This window comes from Myotis brandtii, unplaced genomic scaffold, assembly GCF_000412655.1.
Source record: "Myotis brandtii unplaced genomic scaffold, ASM41265v1 scaffold176, whole genome shotgun sequence".
Lineage (NCBI taxonomy): Eukaryota > Metazoa > Chordata > Mammalia > Chiroptera > Vespertilionidae > Myotis > Myotis brandtii.
Genome location: NW_005356519.1, coordinates 2,948,812 through 2,972,102, shown reverse-complemented (window position 1 = coordinate 2,972,102; position 23,291 = coordinate 2,948,812). Strand labels below are relative to the sequence as shown.

General features: G+C 35.5%; 1 protein-coding gene across 1 annotated transcript in view; it reads right to left on the bottom strand.

Annotated features, from left to right (window-relative positions):
- The window catches only part of ZNF451 (zinc finger protein 451), a 103,978-nt gene that overhangs the window by 53,053 nt on the left and 27,634 nt on the right, over positions 1 to 23,291 (bottom strand). The window contains exons 6-7 of the mRNA XM_005863324.2: positions 21,551 to 21,631; positions 980 to 1,105 (exon numbers count right to left, since the gene is read on the bottom strand). Of these exons, the coding sequence (XP_005863386.1) occupies positions 980 to 1,105; positions 21,551 to 21,631 (207 nt within the window). The remainder of the gene's footprint in view (positions 1 to 979; positions 1,106 to 21,550; positions 21,632 to 23,291) is intronic.

Below are 23,291 nucleotides of genomic sequence, written 5' to 3'. Positions count from 1 at the left end.
AATATACAATTAGAAGACCATGCTCTAATTTAATTGGTATTACATGATAAAGTTAAAGTCCCCAAATAAACCTAGTTCTAAATTTAAAGATTAATTATTCTATATCAAATTAGGGTATACTAAAACACAAGCTATAGAAATATATACATTCCTTTATAATAACCAATGAATAAGTAATGAAAGAATAAAAAACAAATGTTAAGATTATAAAATCATAGAACTTATCCCAACCTGGGAGATCATCTCCAACTCTTTCCCTTTACAGATTGAAGCTCAAAGTCTATAAAAGGTAAGTGACCTGCTAAAATCCAAACAGCTATTGGAGGAGCCCTGATTTCAATTTCCATTTTTAAAATCCTACTATGAAGCTTATATTTTTACCCAACTCATCAACATTCTACTCCTAATAGACATTTATCAATATTGAGGGAGTTTTATAAGTAATTTCATTTGGATCTTTCTTAAGCAAGTCAAGGAAAATATATCCCACGAGATTCTAAATTAGGCTTCACTTTCCACACAGCAGCTCTTCTACAACCCTGATTCAAATTTCTTTCTTTTAGTAATCGATTTAATCTGAAAGGACAGGCTGAAATCTGAGAAAGTGGACTGGCTCTATTTAGTAGAAAATAACCTTTCAACAGTTTATACATACAAACCTGATAAACAATTTTCACTCTTGTGATAAAGTAACCAGAAACACTTTAATTGCTCATTTGCTTTGAGTAATCAAATGATTTTTAATTCACAAAAATAAAATCCACCTAAGTAATCCTTTTTTTCCTATATACATATATGATCAGAATCCATCAAACTAAAAACAGAGATGTAAAAAGCTATTATGAATTACTACTAAGTTGATGTCTAGAATCCACCCTGAACATGGATTCAATTATTCATTTATTACAAATTTCTCTTTACAAATTTATTATAAACAATTCTATAATTTGGTAAAACACCAATTAAAATAGCCACATACCCTGAATGCTCTATTCTTCTCTTCTTTCTGCTGTTTCTCCACTTCAACATGGCGGGCTAGACGAGCCAGAGTTAAGGCAACTTTATCCTTCTGGTGGTCAATATGGTCTTTATGTTTAACATTACCCTATAATTAAAAAACCATTTTCATTCCTTTTAACCAATTTAGCTTTGGGATAACATATATCCATTTACAAAAGAGTTGTTGCACTAAAGAACTACTTACCTTTACCGCTATCAAATTTCTAAGAAACTGTCTTGTATATTTTATATTTCATGTGTTATTTTGTAGGTCAGCCAATCATCCACGAGCACCTTTGTTTTCAAAGTTAGATAAACTAGCTGGTAGGACATTTATCATCTTTATTTACTTTATCATCATCTGGATATTGAAAAGTCTGGCATTGCTTTGTGCTGAGTCTATAAGGTAATGCTATCAAGCCATTAGTTTACAGTCAAAAAGTACAAACATCCTTGGCTCTAGTTTTTCAGCAATGCCAGGGCAGTATTTATTTAAGAGAAACTATTGATTTAAAAAAGTAGATCTAACTTCCAGTTCCCAGTCCAACATGTAAGGAGCTTAGAAGTTGCCATTCCATCCTAACAATGATCAAAAAGCTGAACAAACTGGTAAGTCAACATCTCTTAAATTCATCAAAGTGAGGTGACAGTACTGAGAGATGGGGGAGGGGAGGAGGCAAATTCAAAGAATCACAACTTAGTAGAGAGGAAACCCATGAGTAGAAACTACAACAGGAACCGCTACTGAGTAGGAAAACCTGAACTATAATTGATGAGTTGCTTGAAGCTCAGTGTGGATAAGACGGAGAGTTAAAAACTCCAGGGGGATCCAGTCATGGGAGACCCTCACACTTTTGTGAATTTACCTCCAGGAGTTTTACCAGGTTCTCACAGTGAAGACTGGACCAAAATCCCCTAATGCTGTCAATAGCTGGGAGGAATATGCCAGATATTTCTCTTCTTAACAAGGTCTGTGCTCAAGAGAAACTTTTACCAAAGTCTAACCTGTTAGAGTTTTATCAGAGCTTAACAAACCTTGTGGAAGGGAAATACCCAACTTCAACTCCCTTCCGCTTTCCACATAGGAGAAGGGAAATACCCAATCCAGGCCCCTCTAACTAGCTTGCCCCACTGAGGGGATGGATTCAAAAGCACTGCTGAAGTTCAGTCCCAGGACACAGGCTCACCAAGATGAAGTCCTAATCACAGGATTAAAGAATGGCACCACTTCTCCCATACTTTACCACTACATTACTAAAGGCCTAATTACCAGTTTCTTTTACTTAGTACATCATGTCCACCATTCAAGAAAAAATTACAAGGCAAAAAACAGTCTGAAGAGTCAGAGCAAGCACAGAATGGCAGACATGGCAGGGATGCTGGAATAACCAAATCAGGAATTTAAAACAACTTTGATTAATATGCTAAGAGCTCTAATGGAAAAATGGCAACATGCAAGAACAGATGTGTAATGTAAGTGATATGGAAATCCTAAGAAAGAACCAAAGAGAAATCTGGAGAGATTTTAAAAAATACTCTAATCAAAATGAAGAATGCTTTGATAGACTTGCTACTGCACACTTTGCACTTAAGGATATGTCAACAGAAACTTGCAAAACTGAAAAACAAAGAGAAAAAAGACTAAAAAATGCAACAGAATATCCAAAAACTACTCCAAAAGATATAATATATGCATAATGGGAATAATGGAAGAAGAAAGGGATAGAATATATATGAAACAATAATAACTTTGAATTTTCCCAAGTCAATGTCAGACACCAAACCACAAATTAAGGAAGAAATAAATCCCTCTTTGTTCACAGATGATATTATCTTCCTAAGAAAAACGTGCAAATAAAATAAGCAATAGTTAGGGGTGAAGTATCCTGTATAATTAGATGTTTACAGCAGCTTTATGAATAATTGCCAAAACTTGAACACAACCAAGATATCCTTTAGTAGGTGAATGAATAAATTGTGGTACATCCAGGTGATGAAATATTATTCTTGCTGAAAAGAAACAAGCTATCAAGGCATGAAAAGACATGAAGGAAACGGAAATACATATCACTAAAGGAAACAAGCCAATCTAAAAAGGCATATTCTAACTATATGGAATTCTGGACAAGGCCAAACTATAGTGATAGTAAAAAAAGATCTGTAGTTGCCAGGGGCTTTGTGGGAAGGGAGAGAGGGATAAATTAGCTAAGTACAAAAAAATTTTAGGGCAGTAAATTATTCTGTATAATACTATAAAGGTGGATACTTGTCATTATATATTTGTCCAAAGCCACAGAATTACAAGAGTGAACTCTAATGACTTTCGGTGATAATGATGGGTCAATGTAGGTTCATCAATTATAACAAATGTACCAGTATATTGGGGGATGTTGATAACAGGGGAAGCTATGCATGTCTGGGAACAGGCAGTATATGGGAAATTCCTGTACCTTCATCTGAATTTTGCTGTGAACCTAAAATTTTTTAAATAAATAAAATCTTAATTTAAAAAGTTTTCTATTAGAGCCCAGCTAGTGTGGCTCAGTGGCTGAGTGTCGACCCTCTAACCAGGAGGTTATGGTTCAACCCCTGGTCAGGGCACATGCACAGGTTTCCGGCTCGATCCCCAGTAGGGGATGTGCAGGGGGCAGCTGATCAATGATTTTCTCTCATCATTAATGTTTCTATCTCCCTCCCTTCCTCTCTCTGAAATCAATAAAAATCTATTTTTTAAAAAAAGTAAAAATGATTCCTTTAAAAATATGTAAGTAAAATCTAGCAGGTATAAATAAAAATGTTAATAGTTATTTTTGTCTGGAGAGTTTTCTTTTTTAAATTCTACTTTCTAATATTTCTACAATCAGCATATGTAATAAAATTAACAAAATTTCACTTATCAATGAACAAGACTGTATAAGGACAAAAACTGTTGAGAATCCCAATCTCTTGTTTGAAAATGTAATGGATTTGGTTTAAATCACTAATTTATGCCTTATAAAACTACATTTAACATATACTCTTCATAAAGACAGATGAAAATTTTGTATTTAGAAGGAACATAATCTAGTAGTAAATTATATTTTTTTCCTCTAGATTTTTGTCTCTAATAATGTAATAAGTAGGTTACATTACTTTCCAAACCTAACAAATAGATATTAAGCAAGAATTAGGGTAAGTCATTTTCAGTTCAACAGGCTTAATGGCTACTGAGTAAATATTTTTACACAGTTCTGATGTCAAACACCATTACTACTTAAAAGCAAAAAGCATTACTAAAACATACTTATAAGTGTGTATTTTCCTTTAATTACATATATGCTTTTAAAAAATCCAAAGCACATGTACTGATTTGTATTTTAAAATGTATTTAAAATATTAAAAGTACATATAGTCAAATTAAAAGTTAAAACTTAAAAGTATTATTCAACTTAGACCTGACCTACTGCTTTTCTGGTTTGGATTTTAAATATAGAAAGTAAAATCATTAGCTTTTCCTATCACAAATATAATTCCTCAATGTTTAATAGATTTATTCAAAAGGAAGCTAATTAAGTCACAAAGAAATTTTATTAGAACCCGAATTTCTGTTCATCTGTCTAGTCTTCATTAATGCATACTGAAATGACTTTATGAGTTGGCTTCCTTTTAATATTCATCTGCGAATGCCTATTTCATTAAATATTCACTCTCAATCCTGAAATGTATTATAGAATAGAAAACTAAGTGCCAAATGCTTGTCAACCCCACTTTGGTATTACAAACTGGTATTGAATGCTGAAAAAACTGCTACAAACTGTTTTATAAAACTTTTCAAAGGACTCTTGAATAATTTTCTCAAATATTTTCTTATTTTTATACTAATTTTTGAGGTAAACTTGGTATATAACACTATATTAGTTACAAGTATACGGTATAATTTGATCTTTGTATACACTACAAAGTAATCACCAAAATAAGTCTTGTAAACAACTGTCACCATACAATTGAAGTCTCTTCACTCATTTTATCCATCCTCCAACCCCCAACCCTTCCCCTCTGATAACCACCAACCTGTTCTCTGTATCTATAAGTTTTGTTTTCATTTTTTTTAAAAAAATATATTTTATTGATTTTTTACAGAGAGGAAGGGAGAGGGATAGAGAGTTAGAAACATCGATGGGAGAGAAACATCGATCAGTTGCCTCTTGCACACCTCCCACCGGGGATGTGCCCGCAACTAAGGTTTATCACCCTTGGCCGGAATCGAACCTGGGACCTTTCAGTCCACAGGCTGACGCTCTATCCACTGAGCCTAACCGGTTAGGGCTGTTTTCATTTTTTAAAGATTGCACATACAAGTGAAATCAGACAGTATTTGTCTAACTTACTTCACTGAGTATTATTTCATTGTGTGTGTGTGTGTGTATCACATTTTCTTAATCATCCATCAACAGACACTCAAGTTGTTTCTATACCTTGGCTACTATAAACAATGCAGCAATGAACATATGGGTGCATATACCAGTTTTAATTAGTATTTTTGGGGATTTACTTTTCTCAAATTCTCAGAAGTAGAATAGCTAGGTCATATGGTAGTGCTATTTTTAATTTTTTGAGAAACCTCCATATTGTTTTCCATAGTGGTTGCATCGATTTACATTCCCACAGTGTATGAGTGTTCCCCTTTCTCTCCATCTACTTTAACACTTATTTCTTGTCATTTTAATAATGGCCACCATTCTAACAGAAATGAGGTAATAGCTCATTGTGGTTGTGATTTGCATTTCCCTGATAATTAGTGATGTTGAACATTTTTCAATGTGGCTGTTGTCCATCTGTAAGCCGCCTTTGAAAACTGTTCATATCTTTTTAATTGAATTGGGGGTTTTTTTGCTAAGTTATTTATACATTTGGATATTAACCCCTTATTGAATATATAATTTGCAAATATCTTCTCCAATTCAGTAGACTGCCTTTTCATTTTGATGGTTTCCTTTGCTGTGCAAATTTTTAGTTTGATATAGTCCCACTTGTTTATTTTTGCTTTTGGAGTCAGATCAGAAAGTAAATGACAAGACTGATGTCAAGGGGCCTGTTTCTTTCTAGTTTTATGGTTTCAGGTCTTACATTCAAGTTTGTAATCAAACATTTTGAGTTAATTTTTGTGCATGGTGTAAGATAGTCGTCTAGTTTAATTTCTTTTGCATGTTGCTGTCCAGTTTTCCTACTACCACTTATTGAAGAGATTTTTTGTCCTAAATTAATTGACCATATATATGTGGGTTTATTTCTGGGCTCTTTGGTTCCATTAATCTATGTATCAGTTTTTATGCCAAAACCATACTGTTTTGATTATTATAGCTTTGTAATATAGTTTGAAATAAAAAAGTGTGCTCTGTTCTTTTTCAAGATTACTTTGGCTATTCAAGGTATTTTGTGGTTCCATATAAATTTTAGACTTATTCTAGCTCTGTGAAAAATGCTGTTTGAATTTTGATAAGAATTGCATTGAATATGTGTATGCACTGGATACTATGGACATTTTAATAATATTAATTCTTCCCAAACATGTGCACAAAATTATATGTTCATTTATTTGTGCCTTCTTTAATTTCTTTCACCAATGTCTTATACTTTTCAGTGTAGAGGTCTTTCATGTCCCTGGTTAAATATATACCTAGGTATTTTATTCTTTTTGATGCAATTATAAATGGAATTTTCTTAATTTCTCCTTCTGATAGTTCGTCATTAGTGTATAAAACTTCTGTATATTAACTTTTTATCCTGCAACTTTAATGAATTCATTTATTAGTCCTGTTTTTTTGCTGGAGTCTTTAGGGTTTTCACCATATAGATGTTCCCTGACTTATAATGGGGTTATGTCCCAACAAACTCATCTTAAGTTGATAAGACTGTAAGTAAAAAATGCATCTAATACACTTAACCTACCAAACATAGCTTAGCCCAGCCAGTTTTTACTGAATGTGTATCACTTTCACACCATCCTAAAGTCAAACCATCTTAAATCAGGAACCATCTATATAGTGTATCATCAGCAAATTGTGAGTTTTACTTCTTCCTTTCTGATCTCCAGTTGGATGCCTTTTCTTTGCTGCTCTAATTCCTATACTATAATAAAGAGCTAATATGCTAATTAGATTGAACAGCAGGACGACCATCCAGATGACCTTCCAGATGAAGCCGGGAATTCGAGGGGCTGCGAGGGCCGAGCTCCTTACACGAATTTTGTGCATCAGGCCTCTAGTGTTGAATAAAAGTGGCAGAGTGGCATCCTTGTCTTGTTCCTAATCTCAGAGGAAAAGCTTTCAACTCTTCACTGTTAATTATGTTACCTGGGGGGTTGTCATATATGGCCTTAATTATGCCGAGGTACATTCCCTCTATACCCATTTCGTTTAGGGTTTTTACCATCAATGTATGAATTTTGTCAAAAGCTTTTTCTGTATCTATATAATTTTTATCCTTCATTTTGTCAATGTGGTGTTCATGTGGATTTATTTGCAAATGTTGACCCATCCTTACATCCCCGGAATAAATCCCACTTGATTATGTTGTATGATACTTGGACATATCTACTGTAGAATTTAGTTTGGTAATATTTTGGTAAGAATTTCTGCATCCAAATTTTCTCAAATTAAATACAGGCAGATCTTTCACTTTACTTTCCACTCATCAGCTCACCCAAAAGTGGAGCCTCTAAGTTACTTGTTATTGCCCTAACTAGATAAATCGGTTTTCTAAAAATATTTGCCAAGATCAAATCAAAGAAAATAGAGGATATAAGTAGCAATTCTTCTTTTGTAAAGCAATCTCTAGAAACTCAGTACTGAAAAGTGGGTCTTGCACAGGAGAAATTATCATTTTATAACAGCTTGTGGCAGTGGATCATTTTTATTGATTTTAGAGAGGAAGAGAAAGGGAGATACAAACATCAAGATGAGAGAGAATCACTGATTAGCTTCCTCCAGCACACCCCCTGCTGGAATTGAGCCCGCAACCCGGGCATGTGCCCTTGACCCTAATCGAACCCGGGACCCTTCAGTCCACAGGCTGATGCTCTACCTACTGAGCCAAACTGGCTAGGGCACAGATCATTTTGTGGCTCTTTAATGATAGACAAATGATTTATATTTTAAAATCATTATTACTAATCTCTAAAAAATACTTTAGTTCTTGAGTAACTAACAAAAATGATAAAAATTAAGCATTTTTTAATGAAAAATGTGAATATAGTTACTGGACCACTGTGAAATAGAATAATTCTGCTCTATGTCCCACACCAGGTGATATACCCTATGAGAAAACACTCTGTAAAAATAATTATTATCCAGAGAAGTGATGCAACAACCCAGTTCTCTGACTCACCAAAGCACTTTTTGGCTACTAAAAAAAACCAGGAATAAAAAAAGATGAAAGTTGTAGGAGGAAGGAGGGTGGTGAAGAAAGGGAGAGGGAATATAGATAAAACAATACAAGGCAGAGGTTTATTTACATTGTTACTAGAGGCCCAGTGCACAAAAATTGTGCACTCTGGGGGTTCCCTCGGCCTGGCCTGCACCCTCTCACAGAACGGGAGCCCTCAGGAGATGTCCGACTGACAGATGGCTTAGCAGGGAATGGGCCTAAGCCGTCAGTCAGACATCCTTAGTGCTGCCACGGAGGTGGGAGAGACTCCCGCCACCACTGCTACAGTCTCCAGCTGTGAGCCTGGCTTCTGGCTGAGCGACGCTCCTCTGTGGGAGCACACTGACCACCAGGGGGCAGCTCCTGCATTGAGCATCTGCCCCCTGGTGGTCAGTGCACATCATAGGGACCAGTCCTTCCACAGTTTGGTGGATTTGCATATTAGCCTTTTATTATATAGGATATCTGAGTGTCAGCTGGCACTGATTAGTCAGAGGAGCACCAATTGGAGGATCACCTACATCTTTATCTTCTATGTAAGGGATCCCAATTTTAAAAAAGCTCAAAGGAGCAACCAACTGCAAAAGTAGCATAAATTAACTTTGCAAATTGTATTATACATCTGACTAGTGCACTTGAAAAGAATTTCTGAAACTGCATTACTTCATACAAAGTCAAACTGCCCATCCTAAAGCTTTGGTCCATAGTTCGGTCTGAAGTTTGCACCCCTAGAAGTGCTGTTTACCAGAAGTTTCTTCTGCCCAACTCATAACTCAAGTCACATCCCAAAAAACACTTTGAAAAGCAACAATTTTCCTCAAGAATTTTATATTCAAATACAGATAAAGCAGAAGAAATAAACACAGCAAAGCAGTACAATATTTATTTACCATCTCCAGCAGCAAAGCTTTGGACCCAGGAAACAAGCCTTTTGTACAAAGCAATCTCCTTCCTTCTCCAAATGGTTATTGTTTACAAATACAAAGTACACAGAACATCTACTTCATTTTTTTTCATCTACTTTATATGAACAAATTTTAAAACATACATACAACTATACCCCATTCTGTAATTTAGTAAGTTAAGAAGGCTAGTACCATTGAGCCTGTTAAATAAGGTTCTTCCTGTATTGTCTTTTGGGTAAACTGCCAATATCTATATGTATAAAAATCCCTTCTAGGAAGGATGACTTTGATTCTCCTTCAGTATAGGGCAAAAATAAATAAATAAATGTAACTTTGGAACTTAAAGGAATTAAAAAATATCTCTGAATATAAAGCAAAGCAAAGCAAAGGAGAGTTACATCATTTTAATCCTGAGTGCCACTGCTTACCTCTGGCACAGGAAAAAAAAAAAAAAAAGGATGAATTATGCAGAGAGAAAAGGTGAAAGTGACAACAGCAGCAAGAAAATCAAACCAGAGAAAAAAAACAAACAGAAAGTTGGCAAAATGTGCTTTGGGTGCTGCTGGAGATACCACTTGCACGAAGTTCACAGGCCCTTCCTTCAATACAACACCTCATAACTACAATGAAGCAACTTTTTTAGAAATATCTTCATTTTCCCCAAGTCCACCCACAAATGATCTGTAAGCCAACACACAGGGAAATTACCCACATTTAGCTACTCTGAGGATACACTGCCAATAGACAATCCTAAAGTATGCAACTATACACCCATAATGGGATGTCACATTCCACTTCAGGGACATTATCCTGTTCATCTTCAAAGTTATTCTCAACCACTATCTCAGTTCTATTTCAATGCTTGAGCTGTCCCTAGGGCTAGAGGTACACTGATTGAGAGCTCTCCTTTGGCTCAGCTCAGGAAGAAAAATATTTGCTCTAGATTTCTACAGTGGACTACAGTACAAACCAACCTATAGACAGACTTTACTTTCTACAAGTAAAGGCTACATACAAACAGTACACTCTGAATAGATAGGAACCAATGATTTCATGGGTAATGTATCCTCTTCCTTCAACTTAATCTCCTCCAATTCTAGCCTCTTAAGGGCCGTTTCTTACAATTCTGAAACCAGAAAAACAATGTTCCCATGCCCTGCACACACTGATTCCTTCACCCAATTGCCTTGCTCCTATTCTCCACTAGTCCAACACCCTTTTCTGATCATGTTCCAAACTTCAGCTCAAGAATTTGGTAAGAAAAGCTTCCTTGACCCTCCAGATGAATCTATCTTTTGTCCCAACTTCATCACAGGCATTCCTCTAAACAGGATAATTACACTGTACTGGTATTCCTTTCTCTTAATATAACATCTCAACACATTGCGGACAGATCACGAGAATTCTCGTGTTTTCTGTTCTAAGGCTTGTGGCCAATCATACTTTAAAAAGATATTAGCTTGTAAGCACATGTAATAAATAACTTCAAAATGCAATGGGTATTTAATTTTAAAGCGTGCCTTTAACATTTATGTAAAACGTTTTTTGTACTCATTCAAGAGAAACTTATCTGGGCACTGGGTAAAGCTAGCAATAAAACTACTGGTCCACAATGTGTTAACACCCAGCATCCCCACACATTCCTCAGTACCTGCCTGCACATGGCAATTATTGAGAGATGTTTGACAAATAAAAAGATTATTGTTTTCAACACTGACACAAAATGACAAAATACCATCCATCAAAAATTGTATACACATACCTACATATCCTAGCTCTTCATTCTACATTCTCTTTAATTTTTTTATTGTTTATTATGAACATTTCTTAGCTTGCTCTTGAGAAAAGAGACTATTTTATTTAAATGTCTTTCAATGAGAGTCCATTGCTGGGCTTGCAATATAGTCTAATTCAGCCTTAAAAAAACTGAAAACAAGAAGAACATGATCTGATGACACAAAACTATTACATGCTATTAAATACATCTTAAAATGTATCTGTATTTATATTCAATACCATCCCACAGTAACAAGAAATCTACCAATATGAACAGAAATAGCAGAACTACTGAAGAAAATCTATATTGGGTTTTCGAGTTTTCAAAGTATTTCTAGGCATTACCTCATTTGAAAGTAGAAAAAACAGAGGCTCAGAAAATAAGTGACTTGCTAATACTCAGGTCAAGGTGTTTGGAATTCAAATACCATGTGCTTCGCATCATTCTACCTTCCTTCCATTAAGCCAATACCCTCAAGTTACCAGTAAAAAAAATGTTTAAGTGTATATCTCAAACAAAATGGGTGTAACAAAAAAGATAGAACAAAGAAAAAAAAAAAAGCAGTAAGAACCATTACTTAAACCAGGGGTGGGGAACCTTTTTTCTGCCATGGGCCAGTTGGATATTTATATCATCAGTCTCAGGCCCTACAAAATTATCAACTTAAAAATTAGTCTGCTTTATTTGGTCAAACATTTAATTAATTCACCTCTAATGCCTTGGCAGAGCCAGACCAAATGATTTCACAGCCTTATGTGGCCTGAGGGCCAGACTTTCCCCACCACTGACTTAAACAATCAGTGCTGAAAATAAATAGGATGCAAATAAGCAACATATGAAAGAGAAGCCAATGACTATGCATCAAGAATAATCTTAGTCTAGTACAGTAAAACTTCAATGGAAGAACTAAGATGTTCGGGTTTTTTTATCTGACAAGCGAAATAACCAGGAATTAGTTAATATAAGGCATCAAATACTAAGGGACGAGAGTACAGACAAATACAAATACTAGTATATATCAAAGATTAGTGTATATCATGGAAGACAAAGATTAGTATATCTCAAATTAGCTAATCAGAGAGGTAAGATTTAAGTGGAACCTTGAAAAACATAGGGAGGCAGCCTAGTACAATGTTGACTTGAGCTATGAAGGAATAGAATCTGTATTCAAAGCTCAGTTCCACTGCTTGAGCAAGTGGCTTATTGGTAAATTTCATTTCCTCATCTACAAAATAAGGGTGAATGTCTACCTCGAGTGCCTTGTAATTAGCAGCCTAGTAAATATAAGTTCTATAAATGAAGTTTCTCTCCTCTACTTCCTTCTCAGGCAGATGACAATTAGACTCAAGGCTATCAAGGTGCTTCCAAGATCTGTCAAAATATATTTTTGCCAAAAGTAAAAGAAAATAGGTGCTGTTTCAAGCTATTAAACAAAGAACAACATGCATGCAACTCTGTGCTCAGATTCTAAATGAGACTAATTACAAATTAACTATATTCTACCCAAGACAGAAAGGAATGGGCTGCACACCTAACAGCAGGAAGCTTAATGTAAATAAATGTTTTAAAAATAGAACTGAAAATTTAAAACTGGTGACAAAAAATGTTTTGCCCCCGTCGTTTACATCATTGTTGCTTCACTAATTAAAATAAGTACAGATAAAGTTGACCACAAACCAACTAGTTATTTTAACACATTACTACATTATAAATGAAAGTATTGTGAAACATAGTCATCATAAATAAAAATAGGAGTTAACAAGAGGTCTAATTGTAGCCCTTAAAATTGAATGCTGTGATAGAACCACTCTTATGGGCCAGGGGGGAAAAACAACAACAGAAAGCATATGATAGCTCCTGGGGGAAAAATAGCATCTCAAAGTTAGTCTTATAAAGGGACAACTAACAAAACTCATACAATAACCCTTGAAATATTTAAGGTCAGAGGAAAAATTTTAAAATTATTACCAGATATAAAGCATTTACTTCACCTCTACCAAGGAATATATGAAAACTCAATATAACTTGAGAGAGCTCCAAAGTCCTAAAAGTACAGACAACCTGAGAACTCTTGTTGAATTCTTAACAAGGCATCAGAAAGTCTAATAGACCATTTGAAATGGACAGTTACCTCAACAAAACCAGTAAAGCCCTTAAGACCTAGAGAAAACTGGCTAACTTTAAGATACAGTACACATCTCAGAACTGTACTATAAATTCATGGTGAAGGTCCTAAAATCTTTATACAGAGAAAAGTTGCAATTGACCACAAACTATATGTAATAATACATTTGTGTGAAGAATATATAGAAATGAGAAAATAATACTACCATTAAACAAGAAAGCATTAAAAACCAATGAAGGTTCAATAGATGGGGAATAGTTTAAGAGACTGGACTCGCTACTGGTTTTTTTTAAAGACATTATAAAAGAAAACTAGAAAATCTCTTACAATAATGCTGAAGGCATTGTATTTAAATATACAAACATAAAGCCACATCAAAATCCTGGCTAGTTATACGGGCAGAATGAAAAATATAACCTACATCAAAGAGATTAAAGGAAGATCAGACACCATTGTAGAAAGAGGTGTTACATAAAGAAGAAAATATCAATACAAAGAATGAACTGATATGCTACCATCAAAAAGTCATGGTTGGACTGTGATTACTTCCAGTTATAGCCAACTGTAAGCAAACATAATTTCCAGTAATAAGATACTTCAATGGTACCAAACAATACTATAAAAAAGTTTTCATTATATAAAATCAAGCAAATGAAAAGACAAAGCAGTACAAAAATATCATCCCACTAATCAATAAGAGAAAAAAGATGTAATAAAACAATATTCTCATCATTCACCCAGGAAGAAAAATTCCATTAAGGATATTTTAATGGCTTACAAAACTTGTTCTATCTGAAAAAAACAACTAAAATATTTGCATTCAATGCAGTGATCATCAGTTTACTGATAACTTCCGCCTGTATATTTTTGTTAAGTGTATCCACTAATGAAAAACTATATAGAATGGATCTGGCTGATGCATACAGATATGACCATTGGACTTGTGGTTAACATTAGGTAAAAAATTATAAATTTCAAAAGATGAGGGAACCTAAATAGTGCAAGTCACGGGCAAAATATGCCTCACATTTTTTTAAAAAAGTTTTCAATTATTGCAATCTTTAAAACTCTTTCTACAAAGATCTAATCCATAATTTCAACCCTTCATTAGAATCCCTATCAATTAATTACATCCTCAAGAATACTGAATGTAGCATTTAATGCTGTTCATCCATGTCATTCAACTCTGTATCCAATTTTATAACTAGAAGGGATTCTAGACTGTGCCTATTCCAACCTCCTTGTATTTGGTAATTGAGAATTTATCCTGTATGTATTGGGACCTCAAGGACATTACTAATCAGATCACTCAGTACAGTACTAATGTGATATACTAAATAGTATCCAAGTAGCCTGAAAGAGTTTATGCTCCCCTCAAATGCAATTTTGAGGACTAAGTAAATAATAAAATTATACTGATAAAGAAGCTGCCACACAATTTTAAAAAGTTTAAATTGCAATTACAGTGATAAGGAAGCTGTCACACAGTCTTAAAAAAAATAGAAAGATAAAGTGTCGGCAAATTTACTACTTTTTCCTAAGGTCAAATATAAGTTGTGCTACCATGGCTAGATAGGAGACAAATGATTCAATCAGAAAGCCTACAATCTACAGATAGAAAACAAAGCTGCCTTAATGCCCAAAAAACTGAGCCAATCACTATTAACTAAAATGTACTATTGTGAAGTTATTTAAATAAAGGAGGGACATACTCTAAAACCTTCTGAAATGGATAAACAGTGCTATAAAAAAAAACATTCAGAAGGAGAGTACATTTAGATAGTGCAATTAATTGTACAAATGAATAAACTACAAGATTAAAAATCACTGTACAAAATTCACTTATCACCAGCAACATATGCAAGACATCAAAATGTTAACTTTTAAACAAGCGTGAAATTTAAAAAGGCACTTCATATAACTATTAATGGAAACAGTATTTCTCCATACACAGTAACTACAAGAAATCATATTGTGTCCACATATATTTTATGTCTAGTCAAGAAATAACATTTTGAAGAAAAAGGATCATTAGATACATCCCTTTTGAGAATACCAAATTATTAACTTACAATTATTCCAAGGCCTCCTAGAAAACCTAAAGTATTTAAACGTAAGAGGTTAGCCTAATGGAGAATTTTGTCACAGGCTCTGCACATCACAGGCACAATATGAAAACTTATCTGAGTTCCATACGCTACTGGGGTTGTCTCCCTAGACCAAGTCCTCATTTTTAGTTTCATAACACCATCATCATTCAAGTATGCCAGGGAAAGATTTTAAAATAACAAAAATCTAACAGGTTAAGGATGTTTCTTCTGTAGTCAAGAAACTAATTTATAACTACAAACTGTCCCACTCTACAGCATTTTGTCCCTATCTCCACTCAATTGTCAAATCCCTTCAGAAGTTACCTACTTGATTATCGAAATTCAGTAATTTCTAAATACCTTTTTACTTGTAGGAAAATCCCCTGGAGAGGCTTGGACATAGCAATTAGAGAGCGATAAAGCAATGTTTTCAGCTTTATTATTGAGCAACATAACATAGGAGAAAGAGAATAGCAATGCTGTTTTAGAAATATTTAAGAAAGGAGGAGCTACACACAACAATGTACATATAGCTAACACTACTACTGAACTATACACTTAAAAATGGTTCATGTGGTAAATTTTAGGTTGTCTTCTTTAAACCACAATAAAAAATTACAAAGGAGGAGCATATTAAGCAGAAGTGCCAAAGCAATTTCAAAAAATCATACTTAAAGCATCATTTAGTTTGGCTTGGTTTCTGGAAAATAAGAGTGCCTCAAAAACCATCGAGTTTGTGGCCCAGTATTTAATTCAAGGAAGGAAAGGAAAAGTGGAGCAGTCTGAAGTAGCCTTAGCTAATTTGGAACACCTATGTGCAGCCATACAGAATAGTTCCAAGGTCTCTCTCTCTCTCTCTCTCTCTCTCTCTCTCTCTCCAGTGACTAGTCCTTTCACAGAAGAAACTGTAGTCCCATGTTGATGGCACATAAGACTACTTTACTGGTGTAGTACATATCATGTATTAAAATCTTTGTATGATTTCTAAGGCCTGATTCTTTATAGGCAGTTAATTAATGCTCTTCTAAAGTTCAATTTGAAAGACAGTTCCTATAGCATTGGCATGGATCTAAAGCAGTAAAGTAAAACTTTGTGGAAATTCAGAAATATAAAGGTAAATATTAACCGTAGATATGACCAAACTTGCAAGATGATGCTCTCAAGACTATAGTTTAGACTTAATCTACAAATAGGACTAATACAGTACCCTTAAAGTATCTAAGTAAATAACTTCTTTCAAGTTGGGATTTTTTGCCTCTTCAACCTCTATAGCACAAATATGGTGCTGAATATGGTTATGATAGAGAGAAAGAATGAGATTCCATTAAGCTATTAAAAAGTGGGGCTCCAGGAAAACCGTCAATTACCATTATGCAAGAACTATGGCAAGAAATTGAAACCACATGAATCCTAAAATAGCGTTATATTCCACTAACAGTAGACCCAAAATATTTCGATCAAGCAGATAAAAAGATGTTGATGTTTGACAAACAAGTTACAAAGTTATAAGTCTGTCAATTAAAAAAAACTATTTTGGCTGCCAAGCAAGTAATACTGGATCATGTATTCAGACCCCTCAAACTTGACAATTTTCTCCATTTCTGAAGTCATGCTGCGAAGACAAGGATCTAAGGCCTGGTATACAGTACAGCCACTCCCTTGAGATTGAAAAGATACTGTGAGACATGTATTTGAGGTATCTGCTAGTTCCAGGATAGTGGAGAACTATTAATTAAACCAAGGTCGTCTCTCATGGTAAAAGTCTGACTGGGTTAAGGGAACAATAAACAAAGACCATGTCACTGAAGTCTTGATTTCAGACTTTTAAGAAATTATTAAAGGATATATCATTTAAATAGATATCCAGAAACCGAACTGTGTGAGATGTTCTCTTTACTACATCAACATTTATAGTCTAAAACTTATGGATTTCTCAATAGCATCAATTGATGGCATTCCTTTTATTACAGTAAGAGAACTGGATTGTCAGGCATGTTTAGAATTCTTGCTCTTTTTAGAGTTCAGATTTGCATGCCTAGATGGTGTAACATCCTTTATTTCCAGGTCACTAATATACATATCTTGTTTTGTATTTAAAGTGTGATGAATTATCAAGCTCAAAAATTTTAACTGTTTAGAAGGTGGGTTTAAGAAGGTCATCGTGTTGAAAGGTCCAGATTATCCTGAGAGAACACCATTACTGGGTCTCACAGCTTGGTGATTGAAATGAGTTTGATATGTCAGAGGCTTGTAAGTGACAACAACTAAGAATTCTCTCATAATGTAACTTGGAGTGGTAATGGTATGATAGCAATCAGTCTTGATGAAGATAGTTAACTGTGAAATTTCTAAAGACATTATGGGTAGAAAAGTCTTTTTCCAGCTGGTGCCCACTGTAGACCTGTAACATCTAGTCATCCCACTGGAAGCAAACTAGATTTGGCAAAATTTGACTTGAATTCCAGTTCTTGATATACAGCTTCATGGTTGATTTTGAAGTCTCACAGAGCTTGAGTTGTATGCACTCAGTGAGTTCATCCCGATATAGAGATTTGTCATTTTATGAAGATCTGACAAGCAAAGCCTAAACAAGGAAGCACTGATAACCTAAAAATGAAGGATTTGTCTCTGTGTTAAGCAGAGATCTGGTTAGTGGGTTATTTCCAGGCCATAAATCTCCTGGTCCTCAATTTACCAGCAAGATTTTCCTGAGGAACAAATCTTTATGTTTTTCTTTGATCACAAGAGGATTCTGATTCCTGAGTACCTTCCTCTGTACTTACTTTGAATCAGAAATAATGGGTAAATCTTTGTCCAACCCTACTTAGATGAAAAGTCTCCACTGCTCACTTGGTCAATAAGCATGATTTTATTATATACTTCATTCCAACAGTCTAGAATTTAAATGTAAGCTGAAGCAATTCCATACATGCATTCAGTTTTTGAGGTGACCACCTACATGTAGATCTGTTTAAGTCAGGAAGAGCAAGTAAAATACTTAGGATGTTGGATGGCTATACTGCTAAACAAACAGGCTATTAATTCTTGTACCCATGGCGTTCTGGAGATTCTCCCTTTTTTCTATATCTATAGGGGTGGTTTCGGGATTTGTACCAATCCCCTTTGGAGTACCCTCTATTGTGATAATGTGCTTTCTGATCATGACTATAAAAGTATCGATGTTGGTTATAATATTTGTTGTGGTCTTTATAGTCATTTTCTTTTATACTATTTTCTTCTGCAACAACAGCATTCACATCTTGTCCAAAGAGGGAAGTGCCATCAAAGGGCAAGTGTGAGATCTTCTCCTGGGTTTTCTTAGTGAGAGATGTAAGTCGGAGCCAGGCTTGCCTTCTGTAGTCTACTGCCATTGCCATAACTCTGACTACAGAGTCCATTATGTCCCTAGTAGTACAAAGCTGCCAAAGGCCTGCATCCATACCATCAGATATTATACATCTTGCTTTTCCACGATCAAATTCTGGGTCATGGACCAGATCCTCCATGTCTTCCCAGAGTTTACGCTGATATTGAGTCATATAGGCCATGTAGCTAGCAGCTCGGGCTGCAATGGAAGCAGCATGGTAAAATCTACAACCCATGACCTCCATTTCCTTTGAGGTAGAATCTAGAAGAGATGTTGTGCTTCCTCTTTTGCTATGCTCTAATGCTTCTACAATGGGACCCTCAGCTGGAGGATTTGGTTGAAAAGGAGAGGTATCCTTGGCCACAGGATATACCCTGTGTCCCATGAAAGAAGAAGGATGGCAATCAGCAGGGTCTTTAAAAACCTCAGTGGTGGCAATTCTTAGAAGAGGATGCAGCGGAGGAACCAGACGTTTTTTAGAAGTCACATAATCAGGTTTCCCGTCACATGACTCTGCTTCAGATTGTAATGTTACTCTCTTTATAACACCTCTCTGTTCCATTCTCTTCAAAAGACCTGTGAAACTGGTCTGACTGGGATCAGCTGGCTGTCCTTTGTCATCAGCTGAGGGGGATTTGCAGTCTGCTTCTTCTTCAGCTGTGGATAAATTCTCTTCCTTGGAGGTGATGTCCCAAGGAACTGAGGAGTTCTCACTTGGCCTAGAATGGTGAAATCTGAAACAACTCCTGGACTGTAGATCACGTATCACTCGGGACATCTCAGCCACTTGTGTCTGGAGATAGAGGATGGCATCCTGTCCATGCTGTGAAGCTGAAGACTCTGGCGGTAAATCCTCCTTGACCTGTGAAGAGGCCAAAGATTCTTGGGGGACCAGAAGTGGAGATGAAGGCAGATTCTGATAATTTTGTGATGGTTTAAGTGTATCTGTCTCAGAGATCTTAAAATCTGAATTATTTTGATCATTTTTTTGGTTCTCCAATGGGTTCTCAACAGAAGAAGGTTGAGAAACTATCCTCTGTGGACTGCTGGTACAACTCCCAGAGGAGCTGCTGTCTCCAATGGGAAGAGGAACATTGCAGCTAGAGCACATTTCTGGGCGATGATTCTCAGAGGATGGCACCTTAGACTCAGGCATTCTCTGGGTTATCCACATGAACAAGAAAACCAAGGAAGAAAAAAAAATGCTTTTAATATGTTAACTTTCAAGTGCAGAGATGCATGTCCAGTAAGTAGAATTCAATTTTTAAAAATTACTATAATTAAAATAATGAATGATGCAATCCACTATTGGTCAGCAAGGGATCACAAGAATCAATTCCACAAGCTTCACTTTCCCAAAGACCCAATACCAACTACTGGCATTAATCTGGGACTCTGTCCCTGAAAAGAGAGAATATAAACAAGCCCAGTTCAAGTGGTGCCATCCTAGCCTGCTGCTTGGTCCCATGCAAGGATAAGAGGTGGTTAGATCATTGGTGATAACAATTAAAAAAAAAATCCTATACAATATATTTAAGTCAATAAAAGGAGCTAATAACTGCAGAAAACACTCAGGATAAGTCCCACTGAGGGGAAAAAAAAAGTTTTTTTAAAAAGTCCTCCATTGTAGAATCACTTTTAAGCCCCTTTAAAAATTCTCCCATTCACTCTCCACGAATAACAAAACTTTCCAGTTGCATAGTCCTACTTTATGGTTTGTAGTTTTCAAAGAGCTCAAATATATTTTTGTTACCTCATTTCATCCTCACAACAACCCTGTGAGGTAGGTACTATTTTTATTTGATAAAGAAACTAAGGTTAAAAAGCTACTTAATTTATCCAAAATCATAGAATTAATAAGGAGTAAAGCTGAGACTAAAACCTAGATATTTTCATTCCAAGTCCAAGTCTCAATCCTCTTTTATTACAGAGCAGAAGCTTCTGGCCACCTTGAACAAGACCAAGGAGTTCTGTAATCCACCAAGAAAATAGCCCATTAGTAGCAATTTGGGCTATAACAAATGTAGGACAAGAGTGTTACAAAGGGCTCAGCTGCTTCAGTTCTCAAAGTAAAGAAAGTATTAAAGGGTTAAACCCACAACCAAAAAAATCACACGTAAGAGAGAAAACTCCAAATATGGGGGATAGAAGAGGTTAAAAGATATGATGTCTAAAGTAATATATCACCTATAACCCTTCCTACATGTCATTTTCTAAAGGATCTTCACATATTCTTTCTTCCAAGATAAAACAAATTTTCTGTGTCTACATGGTTCTGGATGAAAAGGATCCAGTTCTATAGGGCAACTGAAGAGAAATAGGAAAGGAAAAGGACACAAGGAGCCAAAAAGCTTGCAGTTTTTATTCCATTTCCCTTTTATCAGATATCATCACCAAGGCTTAGAACTTTCCTGTGTCATGTCATCCTTTCACACCCTCACTGAAAGTGAAGAAACAAAACTAAAAGTAGGAGATATTCTGGGCAAATAACTCCTTAGACTACCTATATGGCCCATCCTAACAGAAATGGGCCATCCTCTAAAGCAGTGATGGCGAACCTTTTGAGCTCAGCGTGTCAGCATTTTGAAAAACCCTAACTTAACTCTGGTGCCGTGTCACATATCGAAATTTTTTGATATTTGCAACCATAGTAAAACAAAGATTTATATTTTTGATATTTATTTTATATATTTAAATGCCATTTAACAAAGAAAAATCAACCAAAAAATGAGTTCGCGTGTCACCTCTGACACGCGTGTCATAGGTTCGCCATCACTGCTTTAAAGCAATAAACACAACCGTCATTGATCTGATAACTCTCTTTAGAGAATGCCTATTAAATGACTGAAGTAAAGAAATACAAATCAAATATAATGTACTTACATCACTATGAGAGGTGCTAGGTTCTTCATCATCACTGCTGACCAGATCAATATATTCAAGAACAGGTCTTAATGGTCCTTCCTAGGAAAGAATTGAGCAAATTAACAAATCATGAAGAGTTATTCAAACTAAACTAGCATTTTAAACAATGTTTGTTGGATTGGCAAAAATTCCTCTGAATTCCTTATGGCTAGCAGAAAATAATCAAAATGTAGAGAAAAATATTCAGAGTATGTACATGAATAAGAAATGACGACGAGAAAAAAAAAGAAAGAAACGATGGCGAGGCCTAGGAGGAGGACCCTAAACCCCGATAAGAGTATTAGGACTATGTCAATTAATACAGAAACAGGCTATAAGGACACAGATATTATGAGCCAGTACTTTTCAAATGTGATGGGTATCAATGGTTTGTTAGATATCTAAGCTCAAAACCATGGAGTTCTTTGACCAAGAGCTCAGCTTTATCTCCCACTTCTATAGAGAAATATTAAACCTAATTCTTCTCCATCCTTTCTTCCCATCCATACTGACTCTTATCATGAATCAGGCCTTGAATGCTAGGCTTAAAAGCCTTGATTTTATTCTAAAAGTCTTGATTTTAGGTTAAAGAGAATAAAAACTAACATGGGAGTAACATATGAGACTTGTGCTTTAAGATAAATCACATAAAGAAGTATGAAGAGCCGAAACCGGTTTGGCTCAGTGGATAGAGCGTCGGCCTGCGGACTGAAAGGTCCCAGGTTCGATTCCGGTCAAGGGCATGTACCTGGGTTGCGGGCACATCTCCAGTGGGAGATGTGCAGGAGGCAGCTGGTCGATGTTTCTCTCTCATCGATGTTTCTAACTCTCTATCTCTCTCCCTTCCTTTCTGTAAAAAATCAATAAAATATATTTTAAAAAAAAAGTTTAAAAAAAAAAAAAAGAAGTATGAAGAGTGGAAAAGGCAGAATTAACCAGTCCAGACACATAAAAATGCAGAACTAAAGTAGTGGTGACAGCAAGAATGGTGTGGTGGTGCATATAGAAGAGAATATATGGGTATAATGGAGAGGTGGGGGGAGGGGGAAGCGCGAAGATTGGCAAACAAAATCCCAACAACAACTAGAAGTAAAAAAGTGATCCCCTAAGATTTCAAGCTTGGGTAACTAGAAGGATACTAATGCCATTAATATAAATTTGGAATACAGAAACACAATGCTGATATTCTTTTGCACGTAATGATGTGATATGCCAATGGCACACAGAGGTATTTGGCAGAGCTGGAAATGCAGGCCTGTAATCTGGATGTATGAAGTAACTGAGAATAGAGATTGGGGAGTGGCTCCCCTAAAAGCCTATTAACTGTAGCTTTAAATTGAAACTATGAGTAGCCAAAGAAAAAAAGCAACGAGGACAAAGAAGAATTCAAGGAGGCTCTTGAGGAAATGCTAGAATTTTAGAGGACAAAGAATTCAGGGAGGCTCTTGAGGAAATGCTAGAATTTTAGGATTCGGGAAGAAGAGCTATGTGGGTAATCAGAGATTGGAAAAGAATCAGGAATGCATAAATCTGAAGAAGCTAAAGATAAAGTGAACCTCGATGAAAAGTTATCAATGCTAAATATGACCCAAAACACCAAAAAAAAAAAAGTGTCACTGAATTTGGCAACAAGATTTTGAGAGAGCAACTGTCAAGAAAGTAGTGAGCACAGAAGCCATTCTCTAAAAATTAAATAGAAAATAAGGCGGTAAAGGACATG